The sequence below is a fragment of the Equus caballus genome, chromosome 1 (genome assembly GCF_041296265.1).
Source record: "Equus caballus isolate H_3958 breed thoroughbred chromosome 1, TB-T2T, whole genome shotgun sequence".
In the NCBI taxonomy this organism is placed as follows: Eukaryota; Metazoa; Chordata; class Mammalia; order Perissodactyla; family Equidae; genus Equus; species Equus caballus.
The window spans coordinates 93,963,201-93,983,047 of NC_091684.1; the positions used below are offsets into that span (position 1 = coordinate 93,963,201).

Below are 19,847 nucleotides of genomic sequence, written 5' to 3' on the forward strand. Positions count from 1 at the left end.
CCCTGCTCTCCCCAGGCCCTGGGTCAGCTGTCTGACCCACAAACCGGGTCCCATCCACCAGCAGAGGGCGTCAGCAGATTCCTAGGGCCTCCTTTGTCCATCAGAGGCAGTGGAGGTGGAAGGGGTTCCTCCTCCTAATTCTGAGCCTGGCATTGCCTCAGGGAGCCGGAATGGCAGCATTGGGCCCTTTTGCCCTGCTGGCAGAGTCTCCCTGGCCACCAGGGGGTGGCAGGTGTGTGCAGGCGCTGTGTTCTCAGTGGGAAGAGGCCCTGCCGTGGGGGAGGTCAGGGAGGGTCACAGCAGGTAGGCAGTGTCTGAGCTGGGACTTGATGACCAACAGGATCGAGCTGAGCAAGGAGGAGAAAGGACCCAGCAGCAGTAGAGCTCCGAGGTGTAGACAGTGGGGAAAACTCCACCAGTGGGAGTCTGGGTAATTTACCAGGCAGAGGTGACAGAGGAAGCCCCCTACAGAGACAGAAGAAGATGCTTCCCGCTGAAGATGAGCTCACAGACAAGACTGTAGAATCTAGGGAAGGAGTACCATGTAGAGAGGAGGGCAGAGTCACACTGTCACCTCCCCGGCTGCTGGTGGAGCCAACTTGAGCTTCTAGTGCTCCCACCTTCTCAGACACGTGGTTTCTCAGGGGAAAGCGCAGTGTTGTTCTGTGATGGGTTCTGGGTCTGGGTCAGACTGCCCTGCTGTGTGTTGGCTGAGTGTCCCAGGCAGGCTCTCGGACCGGACCCGTGTGTATTGGCTGAGTGTCCATCTGGGCTTGGGTGACCTCCCTCGTTTGTCATGAGGATGAAGTGACATGAGGGATGGGATGCTCAGCACAGAGCCTGCGTATCCAGGATGCTCAGGAAGCCTTTATGGTTTGTATCACCTCCTCCTGGGTGGGTTGGAGGTAAGATAAGGCTCCCAGAGGCAGAGGGACAGCAGCCTTGTGGTACTCCCACCAGCAGAGCGGTCCAGGCTGTCGTCCTGGCTGGAGGGGTGGCCTAGGGTGAGGAAGGTCTCTGAGCACAGGAAGGGATGGGCGCCCCGCCCAGCAGGCCTTTGGGGAGCATGTCTGCGCATGTGGAGCATGCACTGGCTCTGGGCTGGGGGTGCAGAGGAGACTAGCTTCCTGTGATGCAGAACCCCTCGCCTGCGCCCTGATTCCTGCATTCCCCGAAGAGAATACCTCGAGTGTCTGTGATGTGCCCGACACCGTGCCAGGGTTGGCGACACAGCTATGACCAAACTGATCAAAATCTCTGCCTTCATTTGGTGAGAGTGGGAGGGGACAGAGAGACCATAAACAAGATAGACTTTTAAAAATATATGGTACGTTAGAAGGGTAGATAAAGGAGGAGAACAATAAAACAGGGTGGAAGGAAGGGGAACTTGGGGACAGAGGGTTGGAAGGCACTGCTGGGAGGAGGGGAAGAGCTCAGAGTCAGTATTGCAGGCCGAGGAAAGGGCCATGTGGAGAAGCCAAAAGCTCGGGGGGCTGGAGAAGCAGGCGCTGTATCGGGGCAGAGGAAGGAGTGGGGTTGGGGCGGGGCAAAGCATGAGAAAGTGGGCGGGGCAAAGTGTGGGAAAGGAGGCGGGGCGGGGCCTTTGAGCCAGAGGTTGCTGTGGATTTTACGTCCAGGAAACTAAGTGGCCGGAGGCCGCGAGTGCTTGGATGGCTTTGATGGCGACCCAGGCTGCTGTGCGGAGGAGAGCTCACCAGGGAGGCCCGGGGTTCCAGGCCAGACTTGCGGGCAGCATGGACCTCATGGGCAGCAGTGAGGTGGGAGAAGCAGCCGAATTCTGAACATGTTTATGGAAGGGTTTTGCTGGTTGATCAGATGTGGGCGTGAGAAGAAGAACTGACGAAAGGGACGTTTTTGTTTGGGCCGAGCAGCTGGAAGAGGTGTTCGCGGAGAGGGAAACAGGCTACAGGTGGAGCGGTTTGGGGACAGAGGGTCAGGAGCTCAGCCGCGAAGTTTCTGCGGGGAGTCGAGGGGGTCGTCGGCACGTAGAGGATGCTTTGAGCCTGGTGGCTGGAGGAGGTCCCTCAGGGTGCGGCGAAGAGCGGAGGGATCCCAGGCCTGAGCTTGGGAGCACCAGAGGGCGAGGAGGAACCCTCAAAGAGGGACCCAGGCCCCGAGGAGAGGCAGTGAGGGGCGTGGGGGCCCCGCCGTCACCCACCTTGGGGGAGGTCTCCTTGCCAGGCCAGGGTGTCCGTGCTCCTCAACTGGGGGGCCGGGTTGAGGGGGGTTTCCCCCTTCTCCGAGCTGTGGGTCCAGCGGTTGGGGTGAAGGTGGCCGTCCTGGGGTGGGCGGGGGACTGCATTCGCTCCATGTCCCGTGCACCAGGCGCTGTGCCGCACACGCGGGGTCTTCTCTGCCCCTTGTAGCTGCAGTGCTGGGGGAAGGTTGTGCCCTGCAGTTTTCAGAAGGTGACATCAGGGCTCAGCGCAGCTGGCGTCCTGCCTGCGTTCAGGGACCTCATAGGTCGCCACACCGGGCCTCAAACTCGAGCATGTCGGTTCCCAGGGGCCGGCCCCAGCGCGTTTCTCAGGCTGTCCAGGAGCTGGTGATCTGGTCGAGAACAGGGATGTGCCGACCTGTGTACTGCGCGGGGTCAGCATCCACAGGAGCCCGTGGGTTAGCTCTGTGGGACGAATCAATGTGACCTGCTGGGGACGATCACGTCCTCTGGGGCTGTACCCGTTGGCCCCCGGAGAAGTGCCAGGATCTGGGCGGAGCCGGTGAGGTCGGGGGGTGGGGGGGTGGGGACTGCTCTGAGCCAGGTCTGAGCCTCCGGGGGCCCGGCCACCCTGTCCCCCATGCTGAGTGCACCAGGCCTCATCCGCCCCAAATGGAGCACACTGGGCACCCCCAGAGCACCGAGGTCTAACACAGTGTCTTCCTGATTTTTCAGACTCGAAGAAGGTAGTGCTGACCTGAGGAAACAGATGTCACGGCTAGAAGAAGAGCTGGACCAGGAGAAGAAAAAGTACACGATGCTAGAAATCAAGCTGAGGAACTCGGAGCGGGCGCGGGAGGACGCGGAGAGGAGGAACCAGCTGCTGCAGAAGGAGATGGAGGAGTTCTTCTCAACCCTGGGGAGCCTGACCGTGGGGACCAGAGCCACCCGAGCCCCCAAGTAAACGGGTGGGAAGCACTCCCTTCCACCGCGTTGCTCGCTGGCCCTCAGTGGGGATGGCCGCCGGCCTCGGAGGAGTCAGCCGCCCCTGCAGCCTGGACCGGGGCCCCGGAGCTCCAGAGCCAGCTGGAGAGATGTCCTGACACCCCAGGGTCCTGCTGGAGGCCTGAGCCCCACACAGGATCCGGGTGTTCCTCTGACAGTGCAGGGCCTGGTGGGGACAGTCCCATGGCCACCAAAACATGGCACCTTGGATCCAAGTAGCCCTCAGGAACATTTTGCATTCTTTATTAAATTTGCTCTGAAAGCCTGATGCCTGGATGCCTGGCTCCTTTATGGTCATGTGAAATGGGGGTGACCGAGTGACCTCTACTGGTTCTGTCAGGGCTCGGAGTCTGCAAGGTATCCCATGGGTGGAATGGCCTGGGGCCCTCAGAAGTGGGGTATATAGCTCCCCAGCTATGGTCACGGTCACTGGAGCTGGATATATGCAAATCTGTGTGTTCAGCGCTATCATCCCTGTACCCAAGGCAGGACAGTTTTCCTTTCTCCTTCCTTCCCCCCTGAGCCACCCTGGCCTGTGGGGCAGGCCACCTGTTCCGCCATAACCTGTTTTCCTTTACTTGGCCCCAGCTCTGCCCCAGGGCCCAGCAGGATGCTGCCCTCCCTGTCTCTGGGCCCTGCGCGTGTGTCTGAGGGAGAGGTGGTGGGCAGTGCCCACTCTCTGTCCTCCAGCTGTGCCCTTCCCCTTCCAGCCCCCTCGAGCTGGCTGACCCCTCTCCCTTCCAGGCCTGTTCCCCTTCCTCCTCCAGCTCATCCATCGGGGCAGATCCCTCAGGGAAAGGCTTTCCCCGGCCACCACCACACACAGCCCAGGCCTGGGCCAGAGCTCCTCCGGATGGGCCTTAAGGGGCACCAGAGAAGCCACTTCTGAGCAGTGAGGACTGGCCTCTGGGGCACAGGCAATGCCAGCACCAGTGTCCCTTCACTTACTCCTGCTCATAGTGTCCTTCTACCCCGAGTGGTAACCTGCAATAGGTTTTTAGGGAGTGGGGGTCACCAAAGTGCCCCAATTTCTGGCCACTATCTCCGGAGAAGTCATTCAGGCCCAAACACCCATCTCCCTAGAGTCAGGTATAAACTCTTGTGCCAATGCTCTAAGTGCCAGGGTCTCGGTGCTCCCAGGAAGCGCGGGCCCACACACCCCAGCGGACAGGGTCACTCCCACGGTGGCGAGGCAGGCTGACCGATGGCTGGTTGCAGGACGCTGCCAGCCTCACCGGCGAGGAGGCTGGGTGCTTGCCAGGGCCCTCCACAGCCTCAGCAGTCAGACTTCTGCTGAGGGGCTCAGAGGAGGCCGTCAGGGGAGAGCAGCCCCTGAACCTGCTCTCAGGCCCTCTGCCATCACAGTGGGCTGTCTGGGTGACCCGCTTTCCCAGAAGGTAAAATAGTGCCCTCCTGTCTATTCAAGGAGAAAGAGAAAAGAATATGAAGTGACCGATTCCTGACAACAACCCAGTAAGATCGGAATTGGCCCCACACTCCCCATTCAGAGGAGAAACTGAGGCTAGGAGAGGCCAGGTGGGAACATCAGTGTATTCTATGTCCTGAGCTCCCTCCCCACAGCCCTGGAATTCTGCCGATTTTGACCTGGAGAGAAGATGCCACCAGGCTAGGAAAGGAGCAAAAGAGACCAAAGTGGTTTCGAGTGATGGAAGTGAGGTCGTCCGTCCTCTCTCAGCCAGGAATATGGGCTCAGCTTCCAGCGACGTCTTTGGCCAAAGCCCGCTCATGGGCCTCCTCTGCCACCTGCTGGCAAAACCAGGATCTGCAAGTGCCCTTTTTCTCTGAAAATGAGTCGGCGACGTTCAGCATAAGTCCTGTCAGATTTCGGTTTAAGCCGCGCCCTCCATCCGCCTGTGAGGCAGCTGAGCACCGAGGCTGGCGGCTCCGGCCCCGCACCCGTCCCGTCCGCTTGGGGTCTCTCCCGCTGAGTCGCATTCACGGAACCAGTTCCCGAACCCGAGGATTCAAGTTGTACCTCTTATTGTAATGAACTCATTTAATGGGAAATAAACCAATGAATTGTGAATGTGAAAAGTCAGGGAATGAGTTTTTCAAAAACCTAACCAAATGCTCTAGAAAGACTCAGGAAAGGCAAGTTGCTAAAAATATCTGTCAAGCGATGGATGAAAGAACCGTGCAGTAGTGGGAAATGGGTAAAAATCTAAGATTCTGCTCTCAGAGTACTTCCGAAGTGTTTTCTGTGTTCCCCGGCCCGTGGGTCACAAATGGAGACGGTAACGACCACGTGTTTCACAGACTCCCACTCCTTTTGACGCAGGGCCCCAGGCCCTGGGGCGTCCCCGCAGGGTCCTCCGTAGTTGTGTCACGAAGGGGCGGGGTCCTGGCTGTACAAGCTCACAGCTGAGCAGCTCGGCCCCCCACCGCTGCTGCCGCCTTTCCAGACTCCGGGATCCACCAAGAGCCACCGCCTCCCCCAGGACCCGCTGACCCGCCTGCCGGGCACATAGCTGCTGCCTCCGCGCCGGCCACGCCCTGCGACAGCTGGGCCCACGAGGTGCCGGAATTGCATTGTCTGTGGGAACGCAGTGGGAGAAAGCCGCGGAGAGCTTTGTGCATAGAGCCAGGAGCTTGGGCTCGCTCCGCCCTGGTTGTCAGACCCTGGGGTGTGCAGCTCTGTGGGCCCCAGGTCCCCCGCGTCTGGAGTGGGGACAGCCTCACAGACGGTGGTGGTACCCGCGGGTCTCAGCGCCCCGCGTGTTTGTCTCACGTAGCCCTCAGGGTGCAGGGCGCCTTGTTCTGCACTTTGCAGCCGAGCACTTGGAATTGCAGAGAAGTTAAGGACCTGGTCACAGCATACACAAGTCAGGGGAGGCGTCAGGCTGCCATCACTGAATATTACTTAGGGCATCTTAATTTCGGAGCCTGTATTCTTAACTATTAGTCCTCGTTGGAAAGACGCTGGTTTGCTACTTTTGAAACATTGCCCCAGTCATGCTTTAATGGAGGTTATGCACAGGGTGCAAAATGAGTGTAAAAGGGAACTCGAAGTCAGCAGAGGGCAGGGCTCCGGGAAGGCTCCTGGCTAGATGGTAACACCTAAACTCAGTTTCATATGCTGATGTGTGTAGCTACAGCAAGAGGGGTGTGTGTGTGTGTGTGAGAGAGAGAGAGAGAGAGAGAGGAGATGGAGGCCAGAGGAGGCAAGGACCCAGTCGTGGAGGGCGGAATATGCTCTTAACCTTTATGCTTTTGGACAGGGTTTCCCCACCTCATGTTATGTCCACTGTCCACATTCACAGCTCTCCATTCATATGACGATAGAGGAAACAGGACCATAGTCATGGCTTGTACAGAATGCACATTCTAGTGGAGTGAAAGAGACCATAAAGAAGTGTTAAGACAACAGGCCCAAAACAGAGTTGCTTATGCTAAACCCCATGTCACCAAACTGAGGCTTCATTACGGTTTCTGCTCTAATTCTCCCAGAAATGGAATCTTGCACCAGTCAGTGAGGAGTCACCTCACTGGAGGAGTCAGCATGAGTCAAGTGCAGGCCCGCCTCGGAGAAACTGCATTCGGTTCCAGACCACAGCAATAAAGAGCACATCGCAAGAAAGCAAACCACCCCAAATTTTTGATTTCCCAGTGTGTATAAAAGCTATGTTTAGACTATATTGTAGTCTATTAAGTAGGCAATAGCATTCTGTCTAAAAAAACAATGTCCATACCTTAATTAAAAAATACATTATTGCTAAAACATGCTAACCATCATCTGGGCCTGCAGCAAGTCATCATCTTTTGCTGGTGGAGGGTCTTGCCTCGATGTTGGTGGCTGCTGACTGATCAGGGTGTGGTTGCTGAAGGCTGGGGTGGCTGTGGCAATATCTTAAAATAAGACAACAATGAAGTTGACAGCATCAAATGACTCTTCCTTTCATGAACGATTTCTCTGTAACATGCGATGCTGTTTGATGGCATTTCACCCACAGTAGAATTTCCTTCAAAATTGGAGTCAGTCCTCTCACACCCTGCTGCTGCTTTATCAACTAAGTTTATGTCATATTCTAAATCCTGTGTTGTCATTTCAACAATCGTCACAGCATCTTCACCAGTAAAGTCCATCCCAAGAAACCCCTTTCTTTGCTCCTCCATAAGAAGCAACTCCTCATTCATTCAAGTTTTATCATGAGCTTGCAGCAACTCAGTCACATCTTCAGGCTCCACTTCTAAATCTAGTTCTCTTGCTGTTTCCACCACATCTGCAGTTTCCCTCCACTGAAGTCTTGAACCCCTTCAAGTCATCCATGAGGGATGGAATCAACTTCTTCCAAACTCCTGTCAATGTTGGTATTTTGACCTCTTCCCATGAATCACGAATATTCTTAATGGCATCTAGAATGGTGAATCCTTTCTAGAGGTTTTCAATTGACTTTGCCCAGATCCATCAGAGGAATCACTATCTATGGCAGCTATAGCCTTACAAAACATATTTCTTAAATCATAAGACTTGAAAGTTGAAATTACTCCTTGATCCATGGGCTGCGGAGTGGATGTTGTGTTAGCGGGCATGAAAACAACGTTAACCTCGTACATCTCCATCAGAGTTCCTCGGTGACCAGGTGGTATGTTGATGAGCAGTAATATTTGGAAAGCAATCTTTTCTCTGAGCAGTAGGTCTCAACAGTGGGCTTCAAATATTCAGTAAACCATGTAGACAGATGTGCTGTCATCCAGGCTTTGTGGTTCCATTTATGAAGGACAGGCAGAGGAGATTTAGCGTAATTCTTAAGGGCCCTAGGATTTTCAGAATGGTAAGTGAGCGCTGGCTTCAACTGAAAGTCACCAGCTGCATTAGCCCCTAACCAGAGAGTCAGCCTGTCCTTTGAAGTTTGAAGCCAGGCACCGACTTCTCTCTAGCTATGAAAGTCCTAGATGGCATCTTCCGATAGAACGCTGTTTCATCTGCGTTGGAAGTCTGTTGTTCAGTGCAGCCCCTTCATTACCATCTCAGCTGGAGCTTCTGGAGAACTTGCCGCAGCCTCTGCATCAGCACCTGCTGCTTCACCTGCACTTTTATGCTGTGGAGACGCTTCTTTCCTTAAACCACGTGAGCCGACCTCTGCTGGCTTCAGGCTTCTCTTCTGCAGCTTCCTCCCCTCTCTCAGCCTTCACAGAATTTAGGAGAGTGAGGGCCTGGCTCGGGATTAGGCTTTGGCTTAAGGGAATGTGGTTGCTGGTTTGATCGTCAGTCCAGACCACTACAACTGTCTCCCTATCACCAATGAGGCTGTTTTGTTTTCTTCTCATTCGTATGTTCACTGGAGCGGCACTTTTAATTTCCTTCAAGAACTTCTCCCTTGCATTCACAACTTGGCTAACTGTTTGGCATAAGAGGCCCAGCTTTCAGCCTGTCTCGGCTCTCGACATGCCTCCCTCACTGAGCTCCATCGCTTCTAGCTTTTGATTTAAGGTGAGAGATGTTGACTCTTCCATTCTCTTGAATACTTAGAGGCCATTGGAGGGTTATGCACTGGCCTAGTTTCAATATCGGTGTGTCTCAGGGAATAGAGAGGCCCGAGGAGAGGGAGAGAGACGGGGAATGGCCAAACAGTGGAGCAGTCAGAACACACACATTTATTAAGTCTGCCATCTTATATGGGCACAATTTGCGGTGCCCTAAAACAATCAGAATAGTAACATCAAAGACCACTGATCACAGGTCACCATCACAAAGATAGTAATAATGAAAAAGTTTGAAATATTGCAAGAATTACCAAAATGTGACACAGAGACACGAAGTGAGCAGATGCTAATGGAAAAATGGTGCTGATAGACTTGCTCAGTGCAGGGGTACCACAAACCTTCAATTTGTAAAACACACAGTATCTGCAACACGCAATAAAGTCAAGTGCAATGGAAGGAGGTAGGCCTGTAATGTGTTTGTAAAACCCCTGCCACGCCCTACAGGAACGTAACCTCGCAGTAACCGACCTGCTTTTTGCCTAGTATAACTTCCTTGTTCTGCTCCCTTTGGCCTATAAAAGTTTTTCATTTTGTACAACTCCTTGGAGCTCCTTTCTATCTGCTAGATTGGAGGATGCCCAATTCATGAATCATTGAATGAAGCCAATAAGATCGTAAAAATTTACTCAGTTGAATTTTTTTTGAGGACGATTGGCCCTGAGCTAACATCCACTGCCAATCCTCCTCTTTTTGCTGAGGAAGACTGGCCCTGAGCTAACAACGTGGGCCCATCTTCCTTTACTTTATATGTAGGACGCCTGCCACAGCATGGCTTGATAAGCGGTACAAAGGTCTTTGCCAGGGATCCCCGAACAGGCGAACCCCGGGCCGCAGAAGCGGGGCATACTAACTTAACCGGTATGCCACTGGGCTGGCCCCTGAATTGTGTTTTTTAACAGAAGTAAACATAAACAAGATACATTCAGACTGTTAGTAAGTGCTCTGAAAGAGGTGATCCTGGGGGTATGTTTTAGACAAGTTGGTGAGGAAGTCCTCTCCGTGAGGTGCCATTTAAACTGAGACTGACGGACAGGACGGGGCAGCCATGCAACCAGCCAGCTGCAGGCAGAAAGGGGAGAGCTATGGAAGTACGTGAGTGCCAGCACCCTTATGGGCATGGTGGCAGACGGACATGGGCGGGGCCAGGCAGGGGCCGGGCACTCTGGGGCCCTGTCACGCATGGTAAGGAGTTAGTTTTACTCTAAGGGAGACAGGAAAGCATTCGAGAGCTTCAAAACAGACATGAATTGGCTTGCATTTCAACAAGGCTCCTGTGGCCACTGGTGGAGAGCAGATGAACTGTCGGGGGAGGACAGGGCGACAAAGCGGCCGTAGGGAAACTAGTGAGGGAGCTATCCCTGTGGTCCGAGCCACGTGTAGGAGAGCGACAGGCCAGAAGCCAGACAGGAATAGGCTGAAGACTTGGGGCCGAAGAAGGGAAGACACTGTGCCCAGATCAAGCTCTCCCAATGTGGGTGGGAGCGGAGAAATAGGATGATAGAGCGGAAGGGGCAAGGGAGAGCTTTTTACAAAGACGGGAATTACTAGAGAATGTTTGTATGCTGCTAAGAATGATCCAGTAGAAAGGGAGAGACGGTGATGAAGAAAAGAGGGCAACTCTGAAAAAAGACAAGACAAAGTGGAAGGCTTGGCTTCAGAGAGAAGAGCAGACAGGGACAGAGCTGCAGCAGGTCTATGGAAATGCCCACCAACATCTTAGAGATGTCCTGAGAAATGATGGGCAAGCTTACTTTAAGGAGCCCCAACCTTAGCTGAACACAAAACCCTTTATTCACATCAACCTTCTCAGGCAGTAGAGCACTGGTTACAAAGTGAGGACTGGAGCGAGACCTCCCGGATTCAGAGCCTGGCCCCACCCCGTGTCGGTCACGTAGCCCTGAGCAAGTCACTCAGCTTCTCTGTGCCTCAGTTTGATGACCTGATAAGAGGGGAGAGTACCAGTCCTTCCTTGTCAAGTCGTCATTAAGGCTCTGTGAGCTCATATAGGCAGAACACTTAGTGCCCGGCATAGGGAGCGCTCAATGAATGCTGTCACTAATTCAACTCAGAACTAGCGTTCTGTGCGATGAACTTGGGGAAATGTTACCAGATACTCAGTCTTAGAAGGGTTTCAGGAAGCGTGGGGGCCAGGGCTGCACCATGTGCCCCTCTTCTACTTCCTCATCCCTTGCTGGCCTCCACTAGCCATCTCCTGTGGTCTACCTGGTTCTCTTCTTAGTAACAAGTGGAGCTCAGCCTACCTCATTCTTTGTTGCACCCAGCTCCCTATTCATCACTGCTTGCAGTTGGGTACTTAGCTCTCTAAGGCAGCTGATAACGAACGGAGGAGGCATAGCAAGAAAACCAGCCTCCTCATGGCTCTAATTCTGTGTCAGAATCACTTTCTCCCTCTAACCCCTTCTGAGAAGACAGAGCCACGCAGAGTTTGGGCATCTTGCTGCAGGCGAGGGACCACGTGTGAAGCCAGGATTCTGCTGTAGGTCTCTGGTGTCAGAGCTTGCGCTCCTGGACTCCAACCATTCAGAGCGCGGCATGCAGTGCCCTCGTACCACACTGAGGGCCGCGAACACTGCACTTGAGAGGACAGTCACAGTGGAGAAGATCGGTCTAGCTCACCCAGCCCAATACGCATGGAAGGCCTCCTTCCCGGCACTGTTAACTGGGAGTAAGCCAGTTCTCCCATCCCAGGCATTCCGGAGCAAAGGCGTAGTAGGGGAAGCATACGGATGCGCTCACAGAGCACGAAGAGGAACACCACACGCTGCTGCGCAACGCCCGCCGTGGAAGGAAGTGCAGAGGGAGCGAACAAAGGAACACAGGGAGTGAGCAACCGTGCAGCGCACACAGGAAGGACAAAGGCCCTGGAGGGAAGGCTGATCAGAGGAAGAGCTATCTGAGCTGGGCCTTGAGCAATGGACTTCAAACAGGCAAAGGCGGGAGTAATCAACCCAAGCTGTGCACAAACATGTGAAGTATGTGCCATGGGGGAGGCTCAGCTACAACGGGCTGAACGGCAGGATGATCCACGAAACAGAATGCTTCACTGCTCTCATTCCCAAAAGAAATTCAGTACTGGCTTTGAGGCATTTCTCTCAAATGGAGAATTCTTCTTACTTACCAACTACATGAAGATCGGGACTACTGGGAATGGAGGAGATGACTCGGGGGTCAGAGGGTACCCAAGTTCTCAGACGTGAGACCACACAGAATTCCTCCCCATCTTAAATCATTTCTATTCTTTTCCAAGGCTAAAGTTAGCAATTACATTAGCTTTACACTGATTATTTCTATAAAAGTTCATGACGTCAACCATGACAGCAGCCCTGCGAGAGCCGATCTCCCATCCCTGTGTGACAGATGAAGCAGCTCCAGGCTCAGCAAAGTGGACACTTGCCCAAGATGACCCAAACTCCCATCCTGAGCTCAGGCCAACTCATGTCCAGAGGAGTCAGCAGATGGCACCCTCCCTGGGACCTGGTCTTGCCAAGGCACGTGTGCTTTCAGTTTCTCCCTTCTAACCTGTTCTGACCCCTTGGCCTCCCCCTTTTCTCCCAAGACATCATCATGATTTCCTGCCAACTTTTCAAGAGTACTTTTTACTACCGCTCCACCACTCACTCAGTCCTTAGCAGTCAGAACTACGCCCTCACCTGCCCAGGTAATTCTCTCTGAAAGTCTTACATACGTTACATCCAACTGGAATCCCGTCTCTTTCCTCTGTCCACAAAATGACACTAAGGGAAACGGTGCAAGGGCCACACAAGCGGATGACACAGACCTCGTGAGGGAGGAGCCTACGCCAGAGAGGGCCACAGGCAGTCAGGGAGCAATCAAGCCTTTCCCCCAACGCCTGCAACGCTAAGCGGCAAGCTGATGCCATACCTGACATGTTCTGTCACAGACTCATCACACTGGAATGGACAAAGGGGAACACACATGGGATGCACTTCCCCTGCACAACTTCTTGTGTGCTGCCCAATCATTGGGGCTGAAACCTTCTCGCAGCCCCAAATGGCAACGTGGCCTCTGTGATGGCAACCTGAGTCCCGTTTCCCATTCTCTCCGTGCAAAAAGGACCTCAGCTCTCTCATCTCTCTCATGAGTATCTTTAGCTTCCCAGTCACCGATGTCCACTCCTCCAGTCTAACCAGACTTGCTCCCACTGTCAGTGACCCTCCTAAACACAGGTCTGGTCATATTACGCCTCTTCCTCACAGATGAGCTCCCACTGCCTTTAAAACGAAGACAATCCCTCCATGTTTAGTTCCCATCCTCCTCTTTCTGGTAGTCCCACACCCACGCCAGGCCATTCCTTGTCCCTTGCCCAGGCACACACTTTTGAACCTCCTTGCCTTCCCCCTATCCTGGGAACACCCTTCCTCTCCAAAGCTTCTTATTCCAAGGCTCAAAAAAGGCCTCCTCTGCAAAATCTTCCTCCTTTCCTCTCTCATCCCTCCTGCCCGTGTCCCTTCAGCGTGGTCCTTGCTCTTCCACACTACACTTATTTCCATTGGGCTGACTTGACCACGCCATACACTTTTCTCTCACTCCCAGCTTCCAACACAGCATCTTAGACATAGATACACTCATTAACTGATGAAATTAAATGAAAGATGTTAGAAGCCTAACATTTAGAAAGCATATTTGAAGTATCTTTCAGTTTCAAATGAAGTCCAGAGACATACTGGTGTATTAACTAAAAAAGCTAAAAAGAATTTTTTAAACCACAAAATCCATACAAATCAATATTCATTTATATAGAGTAATAAAGGACCTTTTAACAAACAATACTGAAATAAGTGCACTATCTAGACAAGACCAAATTACTCCGTTTTATTTGGTATCACTGGGGTATTACGACTGGGTGGAGACTAACTCCACACTGTCTGCTCTGGCCACGCCGTCTCTGCCTGGTGGCCTCTCCCACACCACGATGCAGCAGGACGCCGTGGGCCGGCAAGCACCTCGGCTGATGGCGCAGTGGTCAGGTGAAGACCTGGCTGGGTCCCGTCCGCACCTCAGAGCACGGAAGGATGAGTGCAGGTAAGGGTGGGGACGGTGGGCACGTAAGCTTACCTGGAGCAAGAGTTGAGCAAAACAGAGGAATGTCATCACACGAAGGCTGGACACACGCAGCGAGTGACCCTGACACCCGGCGGGCAGCCTGCCCACTACGGGCAAAGAGAATATACGCAGGGCAAAAGCCGGGAACACGCTCAAAGCCGAAATGCCCGCTTTGTTTTGAAACAGATCTTTTCTAAATATTTATTTTTGCCAAGTGGCCGTGACAGCTGCTCATATGGCTACCAAGAACTAGGTTAAGGCCATTGAAGAAAACTTCCTTTTTAGAAAAAAGTTTCTCTAGTGACTTCAAACACCAGAGGAGCGAGACGAGATAAACCAGAAAACCGGGGCGACAGTTTACGCTCTTCACAATTAGTGTAAAACCCAAACCTAAGAAACCTGCCTAGTTCTACTCCCAATCCGTGGGAAATCTTAGAAACGCCTGCAGAAAAGTTCACCACAAATTTACGTTTTGTTTTCAATAAGAAACTCTTAATTTCATACCACTTTTTTCTTTTTTATTTAAAATATTATAACCATGAACATACTAGATAACATCGTTTACATTCCAGTGGTGTGTGTTTAATGACTAGGGCATGAATGATTGAAAACCACAGTAATGATCTCAGCATTCCCTACGAAGTGCCCCATTTCGTTTTGTCTAGAGGAGAGAAGAGGGGGACAAAACACAGGACGGGGACAGGGACGGAGGAGGAACGGCGTCACAAGGAGAAAAGCAAACGTCAACTCTCATCCTGAGGGTTTCAGGGTTTAAAACCTATTGAACTGCAATGAGAAAGGAGATGTCACAGTCCAGGAAGACAGCTAGTTCAGTTTAACTTCATCATTCGGCTAAAAGATTAAGAGCTTCTCAAAAATATACCAAATATCGGGCCTACAAAAGTAATTTATTTCTTCGTAAAATTTACTAAGATTTATTCCTTTTGCAAAATGTAAAGAATGGACTGATATCATGAGCAGGTTCCTACTTACAAAAACAGACAGTAATAATGTGCAACGAGCACAGCTAACACAATTTTCCCAGATATACAGTGACAGAGTTTCCATGTGAGTCTCTCTTACCGAGGCAAGGGGTTTCTTTTACATACTTTCCGGTATTGTGTCGACAGTGGCTATAAAGTATTGAACACACATTTATAATTCACACTCAGTAAAGATCTAACAGGAAGGGCAACAGCTCACTTGGGAAAGCATAGAAAATTAGTGTGAGGTAGTTCAATAAAAACCTAGTTTAATTTGTCAGTTACTGTGAGAACAGAACATTGTGCAAAACTAATCCACAGGTAACAGTTCTCAAAAGTTTCAGTAACGAAGAGAATCTAAACCAGAAACAGCCAGAAAGTGTGACTCTTACTAGACTCTCCTTAAGAGCACTTCACTAAGAGCAGTTAGTTTGAAATTCATCAGGACGTTTGTTTTCCTTAAGTTTTCTAATCATACCCCAAACTACACATTTCTGCTTCAATGCCCTTTACCTCTTCATCTTTCTTGCTACTAAGGAAAAATGAGTTTCCTCTGACTCAGGAAAAACCTAAGCGAGATCAGGAGAAGGACAACACATACTAACATGTAAAGGACACGGAGGCCACATTTGGGAGGGCCGCTAATGACAGAACCGTGGTGTCTGGTTTTTCTACCGGTAAGAGAAGTTTACTGGGGTCATGGGGCTTCATGCATTCACTCTACAGCTAATGAGTGGCTAATGGACAACACCCACAAACAAACTACAACAGTACTTTTGAAAATAGACTATGTCTTTACCTCAAAGTGTTGTGCAGGCTTGTGCCTAGGCAACACTGAGTAGTTAGGTCTTCACATGTGTAGCACACACTGGCCGATAGTGTAGACCAAACCTTCTCTGCAACCCCAAAACAGCTGCAGTGCCTGCTGCTCACCTCACTACATCACTATCAGACACGGATGGCCTCTTCACCTTTATCTTTTTAGAAAACACAGCAGGACTGGCATGGAGAGAATAACAAAAGGGCGTACAGGAAAGCGTGCTGCACTACATACAATCACGCTTCTCCGTCTTGTTAAGGGGGCTGTGTGGCAGCCTTCTCATTTAAGAGGCTGGCATTTCTCTCAGGAAGTCTGGCGTGAATGCACCGTGTCTTTATCAACTTGCAAGAGTGCATACCCGGAACAACCAGCAGCCGCGGGTGTGTGACAAAATGAGAAATGTTCAGCAAACAGTATGCAAGAGTTGAGATGCTCCATTTATGTATATTATAATTAAGCAATCCCAACAACACGATCATTTCACAAATGGTCAGTACACACTAGAGGGTAACAGAATAGTAACCAGGAAGAAATATGTATAAGGAATTAGTGTCTCTTTCCTAATCTATTAAGTTGAATAATAAATCTTGGTCAAAATAATTTTCTAACAGTAAGACAATGGGTATATTAAGCATAGAAAGTTGAAAAACCAAAGTTCTCAGATAAGCAGATGGCTTTACATAAGTACTGCTTGACAGAAATCTTACTTGTAATTTCTCTTTAAAAAAGAAAACACAAATGTTTAAGATGTCTTAAAGGTTCAAAAAGCTTCTAAAATAACAAGAACTAGTATATCTTTAGCTTAACAGATTTAAGAGAAGAGAGAAAGTTGTACTTAGATACTGCATTTTAAAAGCCAAGGGCACGCGACATTTAACAAACAGACTTTGTTTTCAGGATATAATTTGTTAAGTATTTTAGTCTACATTAATAAGAGTTTGTTTTATCTGAATCAACTGAAACATGCTGGTTGGCAAGTGGGAGCTGGCATTTACAACAAACCATACAGTAAGAACATCTGCTTTTCCTTGCTTAACCGAAATCTGTATCAATAGAGACGGCTTATCTGCAATCAAACATAAAATATGGGAATCTCCTGAAAGCACGTCAGTTGTTAAAGTGCAATGGTGAAATAATCTATCCTGGGGAAAATAAAGCTAATTAACTGTCAAACTAATATAAACTAGGAACACGCTCATGCTCAAATTTCTGCTGAAATCATAAACCCAATCTTGTTTCTATAATTCAAGAGGTGTGACCGTCTCAAAACTCTAATTTGCCCAAAATTAACACATCATGTTGTACGAGTAGAAAAGGGCTTGGTAAAAAGGCCGACAACTTTCAAAGAGGCTAGAAATCGTGACTTTAAACCATCAAAAACAAACCTGCAATTTCAAAGCATATAAAAAGGTTAATGTATTCTAATCCTAAATATTGCACATTAACAATGACCTAAAGTATCTTACTCAAAAGGAACTTCGCACTAAATATACAAACAACATGCCAAGCAAACTTTCAGACACTGCATGTCGAGCTGCGCCAGCTCTTGCTCCTGTTGGTCGTTAGTTCCAGCGGGCTCTCTGCCTGGAACCTTGTCGCTTATTATTTAAGTATGCATTTCCCAGTTCATTACATGGAATCCCTCTTGTTCCAAAAATAACAAAAGGTGCCTGGGGCATTACAGACAATATATTTCAGAGATAAGGAGACTTCAATGACATTTTACTTAAGAAAGATTCAGTTATAGAGAAATAATTCTGCAGATATAAAATGTAAACAGTTAACATACACTTGTCAGGAGCAGCACCATTCTTACCCTACTCAACATCCACAGTGCATGTTTTATCGAAAATCAGATATAAAAAACAAAAGACTCCGACTAAATAACCATCACTTATGCCTGCTCTGCTCAATGTGAAGAAACAGTCCTTAGAAAATGATATCCTATATATGGCTGTGTGCTACTATTTTCAGATGAACGGTATATTGCTCATTTGATAATCACCTACAGAAATCGAAGTAGGCTTTGAAACCTCCCGACAGCTAGTGTGAATAGGACTATGCTACAGGTAAGACAAAATGGCCAGAAACACCTTGAGAACTGGTGCTCAGCTGACACTCTAATAGGAAACCAGAAAGGTTTGAGGGCCGGAGGCTGCAGGAAAGGGAAAGACCAGACTCTAGACCACTGCTGGGACCTGCAGCCTAGATTAACTCAGTGTGTACAAAAACAGGCTCATGGCTAGTAGAAGTGAACCATCTGTTTATTTGCATTGAAATGTATTATTCATGAAGAATCCTCTTGACCTTATGTGATCGTAAGCTTTGAGCATGCCACAAACTGCAGAAAACACCAGATTGTTTTTACTTTACTTTTTTTGTGGGGGGGGATGGGAGGGTGGTGGTAGACAACCAGCATCCTCAAAGACATGCTCTGAGTTATTCTGCCATTTAGATGATGGGGCTTTGCCAAAATTCAGGTAGGATTACCTACTAATTGTTATAACTAAATTAGGATTGGCAAGTAGCAAATATTGGAGGTTTTTTAACACGTTCATCATTTACAGTAGTTATTCCTGAATATAACTGGCTATAGGTTATTTTCCCTCACTCCTCTGGGGTTATTTCATTGATAAGCACATAACCCTGAAGGATAGCATCATGAACAAAACATCTGAAATAAATTCTAATAAAAAAACTATAAAAATCTTAAATAATTCATGATATAGGCAAGTCACCACATAATAGTTGCTTTGATAAACAAAATCTTACAAATTCAGTAAAAAAAAAAAATCAGCAGCATAAGATAAAGCAAATATGCAAAAATTTTAAACCATGATAAAATAATTAGGTTTACATTATACAGTTAATTACAGCAAAAATACAATACAGTTTTGTTTTAAAACACAACTTAAGTTTTAAATTACATCACTTGAAATTAAAAAAAAATAAACTATTTACTACAAAATGAATTCTACATTTTTGAAAAATCACTCAAAAATAAGACCACTGAATTGTTTTCAAAGAAGTTCTATCAATGACTAAACGACTCCCCACCCCTCCCACCCCCCAAGGCCCAAGTAGTCATCTACAGCAGCCCAGAGGTCCAGCAGATGCTTCAAGACTGCTGTCTGTATCCGAGGCCAAAGTTGGATCTGTCGACATTGAAGACACATCATTGACAGACGATGATGACGATGGATGCTGAGAGCCATTGATCACTGCTGCACCTGTGCTATGAGAAACAAAACAGCAAATCAGTTGCAGACAGAGTTGCAGACCGAGCTACTGGTACTGTACTGACTACCCTCAGTGGTCAATAATTTTTCTCTTGGCTTTGAAAGCCTCACCAATAATAATCACAAGTGATAGGCAACACTAATTCACAAACACTTTTCATTGCAAGTTATGATAAAGAGAATTCAGAAAACGTCTGGAAACCTGGAGTGCTACCCTTCCACGAATTTGTTTTTCAGTTCAAGACAAGAACTGTTAAGTTCAAGACACACTTAGAAATGGTCCTACCGCAAGATTCATGAATTGAGTTCAGGTTGTGTGTGAATAATACTGATAAAACATGCAAAACTACCTGTATTGCATCTTGTTGGAGAGAGAATCTCAAAAGGGATGTATAATTCAAAAAGTTAAAAACTACTGCCCTAATAAAAACAGATTTGTGATATCTTCTCAAGGTAAAGTCCAAACAATACTTCTGGTACACTTGCTTTAAAGTAAAAGCCAAAACAAAGACCAAGTCATTTTAATTGGAAGAGCCTTCAGTTCAAGGGCCCCAGTTTACATAGGTTACAGGACTTGCCACAGTCACACAAGTGTCCTAGTTAGGTAAACAGAGGTCTTGTTATTTCTATTCTAATAAATACTTGATAAGGTAAGTATGGATTTATTAAACAGATAAAGTAGGGGAAGACTGTATCCCTTACTCGAAGTACAGCCTAACAAACATTTCCTGGATTTTAAAAAGTAACAGGACTCCTTAACCTACAGAGAAATCCTCTCACGGGGTCGGACCAGGAAGGGGGAGGGAATGACATGGGGAGTGGGAGAGGCGGAGATGTTACAGGTGATTCAGGCACGAGGTGATTCATGAACTACTTAATCACTACATTAAGGGTGAATCCAAATTTGAGTATGTTAAATAACGCAAGTTATACAAAAGTTCTTAAGAACACATTTACAAAACAATGGTTTCCAAAGTGAGCAAAAAGAATGTCTGGGGTGAGTTTCAGGTATCCATCAGAGCGAAAACTAA

General features: G+C 49.0%; 2 protein-coding genes across 48 annotated transcripts in view; one reads left to right on the top strand and one right to left on the bottom strand.

The window, feature by feature from the left end:
* Positions 1 to 3,452, top strand: part of ARHGAP22 (Rho GTPase activating protein 22) — a 188,167-nt gene extending 184,715 nt beyond the window's left edge. For all 10 annotated transcript variants that reach the window (XM_023648277.2, XM_023648280.2, XM_070265059.1 and 7 more), the window contains one exon: positions 2,915 to 3,452. In XM_023648277.2, coding sequence (XP_023504045.2) covers positions 2,915 to 3,143 — 229 coding nt within the window. In that variant the 3' untranslated portion in view covers positions 3,144 to 3,452. The remainder of the gene's footprint in view (positions 1 to 2,914) is intronic.
* A 10,818-nt stretch (positions 3,453 to 14,270) lies between these two features.
* MAPK8 (mitogen-activated protein kinase 8) overlaps positions 14,271 to 19,847 on the bottom strand; it is a 99,840-nt gene continuing 94,263 nt past the window's right edge. For 21 of the 38 annotated variants that reach the window (XM_070265162.1, XM_070265242.1, XM_070265226.1 and 18 more), the window contains one exon: positions 14,271 to 18,812. In XM_070265162.1, coding sequence (XP_070121263.1) covers positions 18,796 to 18,812 — 17 coding nt within the window. In that variant the 3' untranslated portion in view covers positions 14,271 to 18,795. The remainder of the gene's footprint in view (positions 18,813 to 19,847) is intronic. The other 17 variants (XM_023648335.2, XM_070265155.1, XM_023648343.2 and 14 more) reach the window with 1 other exon arrangement.